Source organism: Syngnathus floridae, chromosome 7 (genome assembly GCF_059516105.1).
Source record: "Syngnathus floridae isolate MCC-2025c chromosome 7, RoL_Sflo_1.0, whole genome shotgun sequence".
NCBI lineage: Eukaryota > Metazoa > Chordata > Actinopteri > Syngnathiformes > Syngnathidae > Syngnathus > Syngnathus floridae.
The window spans coordinates 13,865,405-13,885,139 of record NC_142419.1 but is presented as its reverse complement, the minus strand read 5'-3'; the positions used below and the strand labels follow the sequence as shown (position 1 = coordinate 13,885,139).

The 19,735-nt window shown below is 43.0% G+C and overlaps 1 protein-coding gene across 4 annotated transcripts in view; it reads left to right on the top strand.

Annotated features, from left to right (window-relative positions):
* LOC148395420 (uncharacterized) overlaps positions 1–19,735 on the top strand; it is a 52,753-nt gene that overhangs the window by 13,910 nt on the left and 19,108 nt on the right. For all 4 annotated transcript variants that reach the window (XR_015859424.1, XM_088380744.1, XM_088380743.1 and 1 more), the window contains 2 exons: positions 13,590–13,700; positions 18,606–18,681. Coding sequence is in view for 3 of the 4 variants with exons in the window: in XM_088380744.1 (XP_088236870.1) it covers positions 13,590–13,700; positions 18,606–18,681 (187 nt within the window). In the remaining variant the exon portion in view is untranslated. The remainder of the gene's footprint in view (positions 1–13,589; positions 13,701–18,605; positions 18,682–19,735) is intronic.

The window sequence follows — 19,735 nt, the reverse complement described above, 5'->3', positions numbered from 1 at the left end:
CCGCCACTGTGCGTATGTACAACAAAGTTACTGATGGCAAAATTCTAAATTTTGCCCCTTATCCACCATCTTCCGGTCTTTATTTTATTTTTAAATTATACAACAGATCTGCATTTTTCCACCATCCCTCCAAGGACATAACTTTTTCCTTTTCCCATCTTCCATGATTGATGCATCCTGGGACTCTCTTTTCTGTCGCTCCTCCCTCAGAGGTCCTGAAGGAAAGTGACCATGTCCCTCAAAGATATTCTCTCTTGATGAAAACATCCATCTGGAATCTAACATTTGATCAAATCGCGAGAGATTAGCAAACAAAGATGGCAAAACCTAGCCATACCTCGTTGTGCCTTTGGCCTCTACTTGGACTTCTCTGCCAATCTTGCGGTCGTGTATTGATTCATTGCCAGACGTATAACAAAACCGTTCCTTTCTTTTCCATCTTGTATTTCATCCACTATGTTTACATTTGAAACGTACAGCGGGCGTAGACAAACCCACAAGCAGACGTCAGACACCCCTAAAATCTTGCATGATTTACCATATCGACATCCACCGTGTTTTTCTTTGTTGCAAACAGACACACACTACCTATATGGGTGTGTATGGCCCGTATGATCTTTCCTCAAGAGAGTCTGATAGACTCGGATGCCCCGCAGTAATGGCTAGCATACCTGGCCATCGCTGCCTTCTCGTGGCCTCAGGCAACTACTTAGCAATTCTGCTCTGAATACAATGGGCTACACACACATGTGCAGGAGTCCTCTTTCAAAGCAGTAATGAATTTTCAGACCTCGGAACAGCTCCTTGTGATACACTTCAAACGGCTACTAACTAAAGAAGGACTATTTTTTCACCTTTTGTCTGCCACTGTCTGCTTGTCCATCGCCCCCTTGTGAAAGCAAGACGGTTTTGTTTTATCTGACGCCAAGCAATGATTGAATTAAATGCCTTTGTAATTTCATTATCATAGCTTCTTTTGTAGGGCTCTAAAAACACATCAGGTCTTGTTAGTTGGAATCTGCTTCTTCACTTTCTTTTACGCCTCCCTTTTGGATGCTCATATTTGTCGTTTGACATGAGAGAGGTTTCAGGAAGAACCGGGTGGCACATATGAAGATGTGCCAATCACGGAGACGAGAGAGGACAAGGGGTTTATACTACGGCGGCCAGCGTTTGAAAAGAGAATACATTTCTGTCACACTCACTTCCCGTCGGCAGCGGGGTTTTTTTTTTTTGAGTCTAGCGCCGGAGACGCTCGGTCAGGCGCTCGTGAGGCGTCTCGCGACGATGTCGGGGGTGGGGGGGGGCTCACCTGTCGGGGAAATGACACAACATTACATTACCGCGCGAGACACTTCAGTGGACACATATGCGGGGTCGGCTATTGGTAACCAGGGTGGCCAGTTCATTGGATGGGAGGACAGGGTGATGTAGAGGCGTGTAAATATAAAACCCAGACTTCCTGCCGTCTCCTCCATTATGGCAGCTACGGAAACTTAATCTGTCTGAGCAGCGCAGCTCTCTGCCGGGCTGCCTCACCTAGGTCGCAATCTACTGCGGCCATCTCCATGCAGTTCCTTCTTTTAGGTGGAATTTGAATGCAATGAATTTTATCAGATCAGATTTTTTTTTTACAATATTTGTGATGAGCATCCTTATTTTTCATTTGATGGCAATTGATGGTGACATCACAGCACATTCGCGGGAGGGAGGAACTGTTTAAAATCATGTTTTATAAATTAAAAAAAAATATCTTATATTTTATGTCTCCTGCAATTCAATTCAGGGGAGGCTGCAGAGCCCCTAAAAATGAGCTAGAACCGCCCATGGCTTGAGCACAACACTCCTTGTATGCTCTGTACTTAACCTTGTCATACATGAAATGACATTTACAAAATAGCTCAACATGTTACGACAGCAACGCAGTGGGTGGCGGCCATATTTATTTTCTGCTGTGGGTGTGGTGAACATCTACGCGATTATCCGACTTTTTTTTTTTTCTCCCCCCTACCTTGACCTTGCTCACGGAGGGTATTTTCCAGTCAGCAGAACGCTTTATCTCTGAGAGCGACAATCAATAAGGATAATTAATGATGCCCGCCGCAATGATAGCCTCAGCAGTCATTACCAAGCATTAATCCGTGCAGTCAGAGGAGGGTCAAGGCCGGCCGCATTGCTCACCTAGAGGCGGGGCACAAATTAAAATAATCTACACGCTGCCTGCTCTGTCAGGCCTTTTCTGATGCATTCTCCTCCGTCGGGCCGTAATTAAAGATGGCCCATTGCTAGGTGGAGGGGCGCCCGGGTGACAATCCGTAGCGATGTCTCTTTAATATACAACACTTAGCCCGCAGGATGACACAAACGGCAATCTGCAAGAACTCATCTCACCTGCAAGCGTGGGAGGGTGGATGTTTCCTTTTTTTTTGGGGTGCGTCTAGATACGCCGGGACATAAATCAAACGCACAACATGCAATTTTCTAATAACGCGGCAGCGTGAGGAATGTGATTTAGCAGTAAATATAATTTGGTCTGGGTGGGAGACACATCAAGTGGATGTATTATCTTTGCCGTAATGCTCCGCTTAGAGAATGAAATATCACCCGTTTGAACAGGTGATCTTGGGATAACTCTGAACACTCTTCTAATGTCTTAATATAAGATTTAACATTAGATACCGTGATGAATGGGGCCCAACGGGGAAGAGATTCAACACTTTGGTGTGAAATTACAACGCTTCTTTGACAATAAGTTCAAGTGAAGCGGCAAGAAAAATATCAATTAGAAGAAGCGACGTTGCGGATACCGGTTACTGGAGATGACCTGATGCCTAGAAATGTCAAAATTTATCGATAAATCGATTATCAAATTAATCGCCTCAAACTGAATATTACCACATAAACACAAATAATTGGTTAAAAAACAGTAATCGTGGGGAAATAAAATACACTTTAAATACACTTTAATGCAATTAAAATTGTATACCGTTATTCGATTAATCGACAAAATAATCGTAAAATGACGCCTTGGACTAAATAATACTACATAAACACAAATAATTGGTTAACAGTAATCGTGAGGATATAAAAATAAATACACTTTAATGCAAATAAAATTCTATTCGATTAATCGACGGGATAATCGAGTCTAAAAATATTCAGTAGTGACAGCCTCCCAAGTGCCCCACCTTGTTGTCAAGGAAGTCTACAGTTGAAAGTTCGCAGGAGAAATCCAGCTTGATCCCATAATTCATCGGTGGCATTTTCATTGTGCCTAAACTTAAGGCTAAAAATTGGAAATGTGAGATTAAATTTCGTGTAATGTTTAAATTACTTTTTTGTCTGGCCGGCATCCAAATGCGGCGGAGCGCCGCGGGCCAGAGGGGAGATGTTTAAGCAGAGGTTGCGCTCTCTGCCAGCGTCGAAGTCTGGAGGATCTATAATAATGAAAAATGCATTTATCCCTCAGCTGCTGTTCCTTCTTTTTCCAAGCCCGCTTTAAAAAAAAAAACAACCAAAACATGGCAGCGAAATGTGTAAGCGAGAACGGAATTAAGTGTATGTCACATTCAACAAGCACAAGTCAAGTGAAAAATAACTCCATCAACACGTCATAACCTCGAGTGTGTCAAGTTGGGCCGCTACTTCTCCTGAGTGATTAGGAAGAGTCAAGCCGCACGCCTCGACGAGGATGCTTGATGATGATGGACACGCGGCGGTTATGTCGGACTCCCACGCGCCATTACGCTGCGTTCAGCCGTCCTCCAGTAGCTCCTTCACCTTCAGTAAAGTGAGGAGGCGTGCGGGCACCATCCAAGACAGCTCGAATGATTTTGCATATTTCTTAGCAATTTGACTTCTGTTTATTTTTGCCTTTTGATGACATCTCGTTAAATATTAGTGGTCGGGATATTAATGAGTTTGGACGGTATAGTCTTAACAATGTTGCAAATCAGTAATTTGGTCTGCACGTGCTTTCCACCTGGGTGGTTGTGTTTTTATTGCAATTTGATTGGAGGTTAGCAGGATTACACAAAGATAATGACTTAATCAAATTGAATAAACCTTTGTGGAGGATTGGAGAAAATATTGGATGATGTCGTACATATTAGTGCACATTTAGCTAAATTTTATTTTTTTTAAATCACACCAGAAGCAAGGAAACCAGAAATATATGTTTATGCAGATCACAAAACTCATTTAAAACTCACAAATAACATTGCAGTCAACTGAGGCCCTTTCCGATTGCGCAATCTAACACGATTCCGTAATTCGTTTCCCGCAACTGAAACACAAATAATGTAAATCTGCCGCTTGCACGTTTCTATTTTGTCAACTCGATTTCACTCGATTTATTGGTATAATTTTCAACAACGCACCCATGTCACAAATGAGCTGACCTGAGATGCTGCAGCCGATCACGAAACACAGTATACAGTTTTTTTAATTTCTAATTGCTCGTTATTGAACTTCACATTGTGAAAAATGAGTCCCAGTTGATTGTTCGGCCAACAGCCATTTCCCTCCTCGCGTTTTCAGTCCAGGGAGGTAATGGAGAATTACAGAGATTAGTGGTATGCATATGAAGGACTGTCAATCATTTAAAATTAATTCTGTTACGCCTCTGATGACGTGATTGTTAGATTGCTGATCCTCAGACTATTAGCCGCCGTCAGACAACACAATTGTATTGAGAAAATTGCTTTCTCTGTTGGCTGAATGTCGGGAACACGATGCTCTCTGCATTGTGTTTAATTCCTAATCCATTTGCAGTCCAATTTGGAAATTGAGCAGCAATGAGGTACATAATATGTGAGCTGATCAACTCCAGTGAGTTTTTTTTTTTTTTTTTTTTGCTAGCTTGTTTTTTTTTTGGGGCTAACTTACTGCTTTCAGTTTTATTATAAATCAACCTGCATTTTCTTCTTTTCATGATATGACAAGTGGTTTGCCCAACTGATTTTGGTGGTCCTTAGGCTACATTAATGGGAAAAGGTTAGCAAAACATGGTGTTTGGCTAAGGGTGTGTAGACTTTTGCATACTCTTTTTAGATTGTTTTTGCTAGTGGAAAATATTGAAGGAAGCTGATCATTTGTGTATCTGACATCTCATGGTGTCCTTTTACCTATTTTCATGCGCAACCCAGGTTCTGTCATTAGCTTAGCCTTCAAGATACCAAATCTGGTCGAAAGCGGCCAGCCGGTTAATGAGAGCTGGCATCCAGCCGCCCTGGCTTCATTTGACGATCAGCCACCGAGCCACTTACTCCGTAATTTCCTGCCTAAATTACGGGGGCTTTACTATCTCTCACCCAAGCAGAGTGGAAGTTTTTCTTTATCTCCTCCATGGCGCCCCCACCGCTGCACCCGCACAGGGCGCTACATTATCATGATTATAAACCGAGGCTGTAAAGTTGAAGCACAGATGAGCTTCAAACCAACCAGCAAAAACTTTTTCATTATGTTTTCCAGCCACGTTCATCTCACGACGTGCGTGTGTGTTGGGAGTGTTTTTATACCCGCCGTTGTCCGCCGTGTCACGCGGCCTTTTTACTTTTATAGTTTTCCCTCCATTAATTGGAAACATGACGGGGTGCTCTCAGGGCCTGATGGATGGAGCGGGAGAATTGAGAAAGCCATTAGCGTGACTGGAATCACAGCCTGTCAGGCAGTCAATACACACACGGCGCTTTATGTGTCTGCTAGCAAAGATGGCACAATTATCCTTTTTATGAGGCTCGCATACACACTCTGCGCGTAATGGGCTGGATGGCAATCATCTAAAATCAGCCATTCATTACTGTCAAGTACACCTGATTCCGAGTTATTAAAAACAGACATAATAGGAAGATTGAAAAACGTAATTAGTAAACAATTAGATCAGTAATCTCTCTAATAGACATGGTCTGCCTTTGACTTTCTGCCCGCTCTTATATTAAATTGGACTCGAAGTTCTGTATAGGTTTTAGAGCTGTGTGTGTGTGTGTGTGTGTGTGTGTGTGTGTGTGTGTGTGTGTGTGTGTGTGTGTGTGTGTGTGTGTGTGTGTGTGTGTGTGTGTGTGTGTGTTGCATTACTACTCTCTTGGGTACTAAATGTTGATATTAAGGTCCATGCACATGAAAATGAGTTTGCCCATTTTAATGTTTCCGCCTCTATTAAAAAAAAAAAATAAAAAAGTGAAAACGTTTTACTACACGTTTTATTACTGCAGTTATATGTACTGCTGTACTTGTCTGATTTTACGTAACAATAAAACTGAACATTTTATTTGTATAACTGGTACTATGTCAACATCTTGGCCTAGAACCTGTCTGGCTGAGAAGAAAAACAAAAAACATAAACCTAACTTAATAGTCTTTGTTGCAAGCAAAATGTGTCTTTGTCGCTAAATGATGGGAGCTAACATCTCAACAAGGAGCAGATATTGAACAATTCTTCAAAAAAGAAGTCCGGCAGTTCCTCAAGTTGTTCATTGCCAACTGCCACTTCAACTTAAATCCCAAAACAAAGAGAATAACTGGACCGTTTCATATTTAAACAAACCACATAGGTTACAAAAATCTGCTAGCTTAATGCTAATACACAATACAAAACACTACAGATGAGCTAGCAAGCTAACAATTCTTTTGTTGCGATGTTGTAAGACAATATTAAAATGATTAATGGACTGTAACTGCTGCTCAAGTATGGAGTATGAAATTATGATTCACAAACGGACTAATTATTTACATTTAATATTATTGTTTGAGTATCAAGCACAACACTGCGGAGAGTAAATTTGATCCCCCGGCCTCCGAGCCACATATAGGGGTCATACCCAGCGGTGCTGTGCAGCCACAGGTCAAAGGTTCACAACACGGGGGGTGACTTTAGTAAAAGCGGGACACTGCGGGCTGTTCTTTGAAAAGATGGAGAAGGGGCTGCGATCAATACAACAGGTGCAGAGTAACAAGGAAAGGTGAACGTAGAAAATACGCAGTCACTTCAAAATCAAATCAAATCAAGTGCACTCATCCTGTTATATACATAATTTGGACTTTTTGTTTAAAACAACCCACACTCTTGCATATGTGCAGGAAAGATATTGAGGGTGGGATAAACAGAAAATAAGAAGTGTCCCCGTCCCCCTTTCCTCTCCGCCAGAGCTACTGTATATAAGCACTTTACATAAGATTTATTACATCCAAGCAGAAATATTATCTTCTGTCTGTGCCATTCATCATCCGGGCTGTGAGACGCTGTGAATGATACCAACAAATTATGTAGATCAGCCATGTCTGAGGGGACGATTCAATTTGGTAACCTTGGTAACCCCCAGGTGCTCGAAACGTTTCAGCTTCCCAATTCGGCGCATCTCTCAAAAAGTGTTACAAGCGGGTTGTTTTTTTTATGCTCAATGAACAAAATGGAAGCAAAGATTTTTCCCCCCAAAAAATATAATTTGCATTATACCTATGGTCCTTTTTCTGATGACAAGCGACCCACTTAAAAAAACCAATGGCGAGCTCTGCATACCAAATCATTTCATTTTGTTGTCGTATTGTTTTGGGTGTGGTTCAAAGCGCCTATCTTTGTTTTGTTTCGTCGGAGAAAAAAAAAAAGTATTTCAGAGCTCGGCTAGGTGCAATTACCAATCGTCTTTGAGCGTGTTCAGAAATACACATCGCCGCCACTTATGCTGGCGCTCGGCTTACTCAATTATGATGCAAAAGGATGTTTTTTTTTGTTTTTTTTTTGTGTAAAGCCTGGCTCATTTCTAATTAAGCCCCACACTCATACCTATTTGTAGCTCATGTCCTGACATCATGCAAATGCTATGGAAATGAAGCGACTGATGTGCCTGCCGCTAGCCGTGCGCTCTCAGCTCCTTGGTGGCTATCGTATTTTGTACTGGTTTTACTTCTCGTTGGCTGAATGACAGAAAAGTGGCTTTATATCTCGGGTGTTGGTTCTTGAGATGCCTTAACAGGCTGCCCTCCATTATTCTCCATGTCGGCCAACCCCCAGTTGGTCGTCCGGCCCCATTAATGTGCTCGGTCTGCCGTCACTAAACGGCCATACAAAGGCTGGTTAGGTAACCGACTGACCGTGTCTGAGTGTTATGGAGACGTTAGGGACTCGAATACGTTGTGAACTTCAGGCATGCGTGAACAACCACCATTTGGTATTTTAAGGCCAAAGATAGAACGAAACAAAAAAAAAACAAGATTTAGATGAAAGTAAGTATTCAACCTAAGAATTAAAAACAAAATCAAAATTAGACTCAGTTTAAAAAAAATGGAATGCAGGTTCTTATTAAAAAGGGGAATAATAAGTAATATTGGATTCATATAGAGGTGCCACAATTAATGGATTTGTATTTTATACTTTATTATTTTAGTATATCAGACATTGGCAAATATCTGCTTCTATTGCGGACAACAATTCTCAATATTTTTGTTGAAATGATAACATTTTACGGACCAAAACTAGGAACTAAATTACTTGTTTGTGCATTTTCTGAACTGTCAAATTGACATGATATCCTGATTGTCAATCAAGAGATGGAAATAAAACAAGTTTTTCATAATTAATTAATTATTGGGTATATTATAGATCTATCAATGTCAATATGAAGATATTAAAACAAACGAAATGAACCTGATTCAAGTGATGCTTGTGTTCCAGCTTTGTGTTTTTTTTTTGACCGCTGTCTGCCACCATTCATTCCTTTGTACCTTTGTCTGCCGACCTTTTTTTTTGTTTTCATAGCCCGCATCCCCGTGTCAGCGCGGAGGCCATTAATTGTGCCCGAACAGTGCCACATGCCTCAATGAAAATAAATTGCTTTTAATTTGGGTTCCCCCCCCCCATCCCTTAATTTCATTAGCTGTGAACCTGTGGAGCGCTTTTTCAAAAGGCGTCATTTCATGGACGCACTTGAAAATGAAACTGAGCCCTTCTTCTCTCTCTCTCTCTCTCTCTCTCTCTCTCTCTCTCTCTCGCTCTCTCTCTCTCTGCTCGCCACGCTCCTCAATTAACAGAATCGTTTCCTTTCAACTAAAATGAATGTTATTGAAACCAATTAGCATGGACTGGAAAATCTCTCGTTAATGAGGGGAGTGTGGGTGAGTAAACAGGAATGAAAAGATAGAATTAGAGAAGAGGCTCTTCTTGTTGGCCCGGAATAATGACATGCTTAGTCGCCTAATTGTGTGGTGAAAGGCGCGGCTGCGATAGTAACAGATTGCCGTGTTCATTAGGCAGCAATGGGCCACCTGCTGCTGGGGCGGCGAGCCCGCGCTCCCCCGTACACGTGTTTATCCCAGGGGGCACTTTTTTTTTTCTGAAGGGGAGGGGGGGGCAAATGAGCTCGCCAATATGCTGCAATGCCCGTCCTTATTGCCAAGGCACACAAGCATGTCAAATCAAATGAATGAAACCTTTTTTTATTCCCCCCCCCTAAAAAAAAAAGTTTATCTAACAAATGACCCAAACAATAACAAAGGTTAGCTTAGCGATGTCATTTCATTATAAATCCGAAAAGATAAGTATGCTATTCATCATCTGTGTTATCATTGCTCATCACAGGGCTCTTTATTGCTGCTTTGGAGGCCCCGTTTGTAAGGAGCACAAGGCCCGAGAAGGATAATGGGCCTCTAATTGCGCCGTGGCTCATGTTCGTGTGCGTAGCATGAAATATTTAAAGGCTCGCCGGGAGAAACAAACCCTCCGCACATTCTCCGATTCATAACCCGGAGACAATCGTATACATAAGGACGTCTTTGTCTCCCTCGCCCCCCCCCCCCTTCCCTCCTGTTTAAAAGTAGCAGCTCCTTAGTGTCATGTTAATTAATTCATAATTAATTCCCACATTAGCACTAAGACGCCGAGCGCATATTCTTAAACTCAGTGGGTTTCCCCGACGTGGCTTTGAGGCAGAGCGAGCGGCGAGTGTGGATTTTTAAAGCCACGCCAGCCCGCCGTGCTACAAAATCACTCGAGCCTCTCTTGTGGCTCGCCGCTTTTTGTGTACAAGTGATTCCGGCGCGTATTGATTGTGTACATATTTATGCGCATGCCGCACTTGCAGCAGAATGCTAATAAGTCCCATTGTTGCGTGTACAGCTGTTGGCCATAATTATCTGGCGGATAACTTAAAGGATGTCAATTAAAATGCTGCTTATTATTTTTTTTTTGTTTCCACTCTTCTCATCTCTCGCTTGTGCCCCCATCACACCAGGAGTTAAGGTCAAAGGTCAGATTGTTTCTCTAAAGCAGCGTCGTGAGTAATTTGTGTTTCATGTTGGAAAAATATGCTAAGTTTTAATTCTAGCTTCAGTTGAAGCTAAGCGTACCCTTGACGCGTTTACACCCTTAAAATCGTCTTTTTTTTATTAACTACGATCTCTACTAACATCCCATGATTAAACTCGACTATGCTCCGCTTATCTTTAGCAGCATCATCTTCAAAAGTATAAATCTGAGATATTTACGTGCCGCCGCCAGGACAGCCAGACTCGCTTGGGCTTTGTAATGGAAACACAGATTACATTTTGAGTTATATTGCGGATTTTAAAGGTCCGTTGGGATTCGCGGGTCGGAAACGACAACCCGCCCCTCCCCCGCCCATTCCTCCCTTGAGATATTCCCCTACGTTTAATTGATTTACTTTGTGCGCAGTGACGCGCCCATTCACACGTGAATCCGATGGCGTCGGCGACACGTGCTGGGCTTGCGTCCTCTAACCAGATGGTCATCATCTGGGACATGACAGCGTCAGGATGGAGGATTCACAAAACGCTAAGAGAGCCGAGACACACACGTTCCAAAAAATTGAATGTATTGACGAATGAATGAAGAAGCCACTATCGAGGAGGGCATTGATTCTGAGGATTAATGGATGCCAATAGGTTGTCTCTGTTCATGAATAGTGGATTAGGCTCAATTAAAATGGCCGACAAGAGCCGCTACAATAACCATCTGACCATTGTAGCTAGCTCGCTTGTTTTTGATTGTTTGACGGACAACCGATATTTTCGACTATATCATGATGTTGAAACTTTCTCTTCCTCTTCGGTCTGATAGTCGTCCGCTTGCTTCCAGGTTTTATCATCGAACATTTCCTGTTTGGTTGTGTATTTCCTGCTACTCAAGCACGCAGAGGAAATAGTGGACTGTTTTACTGGATTTGATTGGAAGGAAGTGTGTCTTTTATACACTCTCTGTTTGACCTCGGGGAGACGTTTATTGTTTCACTCTCGCTGCTCTTCTTGTTAAATGTATTGTGTGCTGTTGCGTGGTTGTTTTTACTGATCCGGTGTTCAATGTCCAGTGCCAATAATCTTGCTGACCGCTGCGTCCAAATGAAGCCTCTTGTAAAATCGCACATTTATCTGACTTTCTCACAGAACTCAGTGGTGGTGCCTTATTTAGAGGTTAGCTGTAATTTCCTGAGAATAACACACACCCCATTACCTAATAATTTATCTGTTTTTTGGGGATTTTTTTTTGTTCATCCAGCCACTACAGCCGTATTGATAACAGAGTTCACACTAACATGTTGTGTGATTTCTGTTTAAATATTAGTTTAGAATGTGAGTACTTTTTTACCCGTAAATCGTTTTTTGGGTCAGATTTTATCTCACGAAATAATTCATGCTACGCCTGCCGCCTGAAGGATTTGTATCTTAAATTGTCTTTCCACATTGAAATGAATGGAAATGTAATTAATACGTTTCAACACTCTAAAAATCACCCACATAACATTACATACACACATTTATTTTAATAAAAAAAAAATATAAAAAATATATCAAGAGTAAAACAGTTCATGATAACTTAATGGCCGTTTGGTCGTTTGGTGTGCCTTTTATTTGTGTTTTTGGTTGTGTTTTTAGATGCTTAGTGATCACTACTGAGCGACAATAAATAAACTAAAGAAAATATTGCTTTTTTTTTCAAATTTAGACACCATCAATGGTTGTCTGAATACATATTCCATTGTTGACTGTGTTTGCAGGCATAACAAGTCATTGATGTTTATCTGAAAACAATCAACCGCCTCGCCATTTTCCTCTCTGCGTTCTAAGCACAAAACGGATGTAAGAAAAAACAACATTGTGATTAATGCATTCAAACTACATAATTGAACTTGTAATTAACAGCAACTTCCCGCACCTAATTTGCTCGAGCGCCGGCGCTCATTAAAGCCCACTAAAAGACAAAATATGTGATATAAGGCGAGCATTAGCAAGCATTACTTTTTCATGTTAGAAATACAGCTTAAAGAGAAAAATATATTATTTATCGTCTCTTGCTTTCACGAGGGAGTGATTCAGTGAACACAGCGGTAATCGTTAAATATATCTCTGAACGAAAAATTTCACTGACTCATGCGGAGGTATACAATTTATCGGACACAGAAAGATGGGCTCTTTCAAGGGAAGCTTCAGGGAGTATGACTTTGATACTGCACATTTACTGAAAACGTGGAATTTGGTTTCAGCAAGCTTCACTACCATAAAATATTTCATCTAAAGCTACACAAAGTCTTTGTTTTAACCGATGGACAATCGACTTCACGCAAAACTTCAGCACAAAATTTTAGTGATCACCAAAAGATTAATTGAATTGAATTTGTCTTCTGTGGCTCATTCCATAAAAAGGCGGAGCTTAAACATAAAGTGTTAAGAATAGAAGGAAAATTAAAATGAGTGTAGACGTTTCTTTCTAAATACATGAAGAGGGCCTTCAAAAAATAATTGCATATATAATCGGAAAAACAACCAATTTGATTATTTTTCAATTTCATTTTTTACAATTTTATGCATGATGTACATTGATTTTCAAATATGAGCTCTGACTTGATAAAGTCCCCCTGCAGTCTTTTTTGCACTGATTTAGTTGGGCTAAACTTTGCTCATATTGAACACAGGAGGCGGCCATATTGTGTCGCAAGCAGGTGTGTGTAGGATCGTGGCAGCAGATTGACCGCACACAAACACACCAACTGGCCAAACAAGATAAAAAAACAAAACATCTCAACATTTGGGACAGAAGGACAATAACATTCCAATTGGCAACCAACACCCACCAATACTACAAGTCACAATCCTGCACACTTTTCTTGGACTTATGTATTGTTTTTTTTTTTTTTTTAATGATGTAGGCTGCATCCCGAGCAGCACAAGCTCATAACACAGAAGCCGTCTCACTTCCTGCACTCTTTTGTCACCTACTGGGGCAACGCTAAAAAGGACCGTGACTTGATGGCGAAAATGGGAAACGGGTTATCGCCAGACTAACGGTGGCACCGCGGTCCGCTAATCAGTAAAGGAAGCTGGGTGTGCATGTGCTGAGTGAAAACGAGTGTGTGCGCGCGCGTGTTTGCCCACGACAGATTGGGGGCTAAGGGCCCTTCCGTGCGTGCCGTCGTCCTCGAGCGTGAGTCAGCTGTCCGTCGGAGGAGGGTAAATATTTAGGTCTTGTCAAGGAAACAAGTATTTCCCCTCCCTCGCTGCAGAACAATAATTGCCTCCTTCTCGTGCTCTCTGGGTCTGCTTCTCAGAATAGCAATAATTATCACACTTCCCTGCATTCATTCCAGGGCCTCATTGTCCCGAGCAGCATGCCTGCCGGCGAACGACAAGGACGGACCATAAATGGTGTTAAGAGGGACTTGGATAAAGATCATATCATCGAATGTAATCTTCCACAGGTAACAGTTTTAGGTTTCTGAAATAAGAATGAGAGGTGTGTTAATACTCAATATTCAAATATCCACTATAGAGGATGATCACTTAATGTTTTTTTTTTTTGCATTCAAATAGCAGAAATGCAATAGGCGCTTGTGATGAATACCGAAATCGATATCAGCGCCATCAAAGGAGCTCGCGAAGACAGAGAAAGTGTTCCGCTTTGAATAAATTGCCCTCCATTTCGTAACAATCAGCACATTGATTGGAAAGCCAATACCGTTCAGCCGGCAGACTAACTGGAAAAAAATGCCCAACGATAAACGAGGAGAATTATGAGCGCTTTGACGGTGCCGGACGGGGCGTGAGATGCTGACAGGGTCAGATCAAGTGCGTGCGTGTGTGTGTGTGTGTGTGTGAGCGGGGGGGCTGTCACTCAAAGCCACACACACAATTATGAGTGTCTCAAAGATGCCTGATTCTGACAAGCTGATGAATCACCATTTGAAAGCCATTCTGTCGCCTTGCACAAACACACACACACTCTCACGCACACTCGCCAGGAAAATCTCATCTTATTTACAATAACCTGACTCTTCACGGCGGGCGAGAAGGCTATGAGATTCTTGATGACAAATAAAGTGAGTGAGGACGAGAGGCAGAGCGTGACGGCAATGTCGGGAGGCGGCTTTATTCGGGGAGCTTCATTCCTAAGTATGCATGTTGATCCTGTTTGGCTGAAATGCAATAACGGGCGAGCAGGTTCGCCGCGCAAGGAGCAAAGACCCTCCCAAGTCTCTCCGACTAGCATCTATTTATCATCCGCGCATGGACTGTCGCTGGAAAGGAGATATTGCTTTAAAAAGTCGCCGCCGTAATAGCATTGATCCAATTTCCATACATTTTCATGGTAAATTTGATATTTTCTTCATCGGCGTACAACATAAACTATTTAAAGGAGATGGCCAACTTTTCCTCCCATCCCTAAATTTGCTTTTGGATATTCCGTCTTGATGGATACTGTGGAAATAAAGCAGAAGAGAGATTCACATATTGGGCAGGTTAAGCAGGATAAGCTTGGGCATGCACACACACACACACATAAACACACACACTCACAGTTATATTTTGTGCACATATTAGTGGTGGAGGAGGAGATGTCCACGACCTGAGATGGTCCATTCATAAATCTTGTGTATTCACTGCCAGATCCAACTCTTCTCCGCAATGTGTACAGATGGTGCCAATAAATGTCCAGTTGGTGAGCTCATGTCGTCCATTTGACACACTTTGCCTTCTATTGTAAAATCAATTTCTGATTGATTGATTGATTATGCGTATATCTCTGATTCCATGAGTTAGGATTAAGGCAAAAACGTTAAGTGGCTTCAGCTTTTGTGTTGTGTTTGGCCTAAATGGCATTTAAATGGTACGGCCTATTTTGTTTTAGGTTTAGGTTTTCATTAAAGAAAACTAACATGGAAGACATTTTCTCTTTTTTTATGGTTTTTAAATGTAAAATGTAATTTCAGTTAGTTTTTGTTTTTTTAAACACTCATTTCTTTTAAAAAAAATTTTTTCACTTTTTATTTTAATCTTTAGTTTTTGTTAAGTATAATAACTTGGGTTTCAGACCAGCCGTGCAAAACCAGCCTTTTAATTTTAAACGTCGTCGCATATCGAAGCAAATGAGATTTTCCCTCAATGGAATGACTTTCACCTGGCTTTTGCTCCAAGCTTGAATTGTGAGAGATTTCGAGTTAACAGTCCAAGAAAAGTCACAAGTTAGGCCTTGGGAGGTCACATGACTGACAGGTCGCTGTGTGATGCGGGGGACACACTTTGCGACCCAGTCGGGGGTCCTGTGGGGCGATGTGAAGGAAGGACATTGGGAGGGGGAAGAAAGGTGAGCCTGGTCTGGGTGGGAGGGGTAGAACCCGGCCCTAGGTGAGCGAGCAGCGCCAGTGGGTAGGGGCGATTCATCTGTCCTGGGTTCAGACAGGGCCTCATTAGTGAGCAGTGAATTACACTCCAGACACGTCTTTATGTAGACTAATCATATTACAGCTAGCGTGCTCAGCTTCACCCTCGGGGGAGACAGTGAGAAGCCAGGAAGGGGAGGGGGGGAGGAGGAGGTTGCAGAACTTTACAATCTGATTTGTTGGGGGCCAACTCAATGTAATCTAGCACCTCTGACTGACAGCGTTTTATCTATCTGTCCATCTAGCTGGCGGTGTGCGTCACGTGACTCCTCCCCCCCCCCCCCACGCCTCGTACGCTGTCACTTCTGACAAGCCGCTTTAATGGGCGCTGCGGCGCGTGCCTCTGACCACTGAGCACAGTCATTAACCTTCACTGGCATAATTGAATTCAAGGTTGATTGCTCGTGACCCCCCCCCTCCCTCTGAGCATCCCCCCCCCTTCCCCACACCGAGGTCTCTCTCAATGTACATATTCATTACAGGACCCCGGCTCTAAATGGATTGCACAGGGAAAGCTGTAGCAATCATCCAGGCCGCTCGGCGGGGGCAGCGGAACGCCGCTCTGGGGCCCGCGAGGGGGAGCGGCGACGGCGCTCGGCGTGGATAAAAAAGAAGGAGGGGCACTAATTGCATGCTAGAGGAAGAGGATCAGATTATGAAAAGAGTGAGAGAATGAAGATGGATCTCGGTGACACTGTCAAATTAAGGGCACGGCTTGTAACGTGGCGAGACACCCAAATGTACAGTGGAAGCGGGGGAAGACGGAGGGCAGGAAGAAAGGCAGGGAGAAATGAGTGATGGGGAGATGTGGGGAGGGGGTGAGGCTAAGAGAGAATTGAATGTAGAAGAATGAAGTCATAGACACACACACACACAGGCTGGTTTCAGTGTGAGGGGACGCGTATATCAAACCGCCCCCCCCCCCTCCCACACCCACCACCCCAAGCCAGCAGGTCCCTAACCCTACGCCCTCTAATAGCTGTCAGATTACTATCAGCCAAACAAGACATCCAGCCTCGGCCCCCCCGACCCCCTCCTCTCGCTCGCTCCCACCACGGCGTCATCTTCCACATGTCTCCCAGTCCCTCGCCGAGCATCCCTCTCGTCCGCTCTGCTCGGTGAAGACGTTCCTCCAAATGTGTGCAGCGAGGATATAGATAGATAAACACATCGATCCCGTTCAACTCATTTCCATCGGCCGGGCCCGCGTCGGCTCGTTGTGAAATGAGATGGGATGTTGTTTGATCCTCTTATTTGCGCCTCCTCGTAGATTAGCTATGTCATGGCTCCATCTTCATGCTCGGCTCGCAGTGAGTGATATTGATCTCATCTAAAGGCATTTTCAAATCTTCACTTCATCTTTGACTTCACCGCCAATGCATCATGAAAATTTGTATGACCGATGCCAGTTCCGATATTTAGCTGAACAAAATTCATAATACCCATAGACAAAACTTAGCTAATGTCATTCCGCTAGTTCCCTCATGTTGACGATTTAAATAGTCTCTTATTCATTTCATGATCCACAAAGCCATTAGATGTAACTAAACCTCGCAAAAGGATGCATTGCTGGACCGCCATCTCATTTTTTCCGCCATCACCAACTTCCTCATTTGTCCTTTGTGTTGGCCACATGTTCCGCTACTGTCGTCTGGCCGGAAATCCCACCCGCCCTTCCACATCAGCCACCGGCCCTTAGAGACTCATCCGACAGTCAGTGCTTCCATACTGTTCCCCCACTTGTGTATTTTTGTGTGTGTGTGCCTCTGTGGGTAGGTGCGATCGTCTTTTATTTCCCCTCATCATCACTAACAGGGTTTCCCAGGCTCCGACCAGCAGAGAGCGGGTCACAGGGCAGGAATCAAACAGCAGAACAATGGAGAGGTTCCTCGACTTAACCTCCTAATGGGCTCTCAATGGCTCCCCTGGCTCCCTCAAAACTACCAGCCACTGGATTCACTTACCTCACAAGCTGAGGAGTGTGTGTGTGTGGATGAATGAGCGAGTGGAGGCATAAGTCTGAAAGCCAGACCACAGACTGAGAGACGGGATCATCAACTGTTTTTGATGACTGTGTGGTTTTTTGTGGGATGGCATGCGGGCGACTGAGCCATGTGACCCCAGTTCGCCGAGTAAATTGTATGTTTTCAGGTGTCTGTTTGCTGACCTATGTAGCGTGGCACCTCAAAGTTCGACTATAATTCACAACGTTGATCGACAACTGATTTGGTCGGTATTCAAAACAATTTGAAATGATGTGTTCCACCGAACAAACTTGCCCTATCCTGATGGGAATGGGAATCAATTATCAAGCTATCATCAGTAAACTATCAGCAGTAACAGCGCTAACCATTCTGTAAGCTAGCTAGCTAACCGTGTAACTTTACCTAATAAAAAAAAATATAGTAATGACATAGTTAAATAAAATGTTACGTTTTTAATAGATTGTACATTACGATTAATTCATTGCATCTCCTTCTGGTGTGTGTATTCCGGCCACCAGGGGCAGTATAATGTGATTTTACATAGAGAAACGAAGAAGAATTTCACAACTTGGTGACTTAGTATGCTGTTCGTCGAAGAACATGCCTTTAAGTCTTGTTGTAATCAAATATTTTGGGATCATAGGGTATATTTACGATTTAAACCGCACTCTCCAACCCTCGCGAAGAATGACCGCAGTTGTCAAAATATGTTAAGAGCATATGACTCGGTGTGGCGGCACTTGACTCTCCAAGTTGCACTTTAACAATAATTACTTGCAGCGCTTTGGCTGTCCCCCGAGCACCTTGCGGCCCTCAAACCCGCACAGACAAGTGGCCTCATTTATTTCCACGGAGGGAAATAATTTAGCAGTGTCAGCCGCTAACGAGCTCCAGCGCGGGGATTCCTAATTAGATTCACTTTGTTTGTGTCATTTTAATTACGTTGCGCTTTTCCCAACAGTCTCGCCGCCGAGTGATCCACGAGTCTCTCAGCACTGCTGCCATGCGCGGGTCCCAGCAGGGCCCCACAAAATCCGGTGAGTTGAACCCTCCTAACGGCGGACCAAAGCTGCGACAGGCCTGGTTTTATGTAAATTTGTTGATGCTGAATATGTTTGGACGGCGTGTCGCTTTAATCCGCGCAAAAGCGCCATAAAGGTCACCGTCTTCTGATGCAAACAAATACACCCTCTAAACTTTTTTGGTGATGAATCATTATTTTTTTTTGTCGTAAATGAAAGACACGAGGGACAGCTTTGTGCTGCCTGTGTAGTCCTAAGCGGCGTGTTTATGTTCGCCTTTTTAAAAGAAGCGAACCACTTTGAGGTTCTTTTTGAAGTTCTCCCCCGAGACGCAGTTTGCTAATTATTTGCTGTTTCATGATGAATTCAGCTACACTTCATTAGATGCTTTTAACTGATGTTGCTGTCTTAGATCTTGTTTCCTCAATGCGCTCTGCGTACCATTTAGGTAATTGAGTGATTAATTGATGGCTAATGATCAACGCAGACCTTATGTTCCACTTTCATTTACAACTCGACTATCCTTTTATTGAGCGGTTTGCAAGTGTGGAAAGTTTGCGAATGGATGAGAGTCGTTTTAGCTCCACAAAGACCACAAAGGGGATTGTTACCTTTTAGGAAAGTGGATTTAAAAAAAAAAAAAAAAAACCTTGAGGTGTTCCATCACTGGTGTTGTTAGTGAGAGTTCCATCATGATCAGTCTTCAGGGACCCACCATCACTGATGAGGTCAACCTCAGCTGTCAATCACACTGCTGTGGACCAAGGCCCCGTGTGCGAGGGTCACCTCAAACAAAGGATTGCCAAACCCCTTGACTTCTTAATCACATCAACTTTTCGAGACGATGATTTTTGTGATAATATCAATCATCGCAAAACGCAAGCAGCGCGGGACGTTTTTTGTACGATTCTTTTGTACGTTTTGTGGAAATTTCAAATCATTACAACTTTAAACTTTTCAGCTTATGCCTATTGATTAGAAGAATTTCGCCCACACCAAAAATTCTACATTACAAGACCCACAAATATTTTGACTCTGATCTTCCATAACATTCCACAAGTTTTAATTC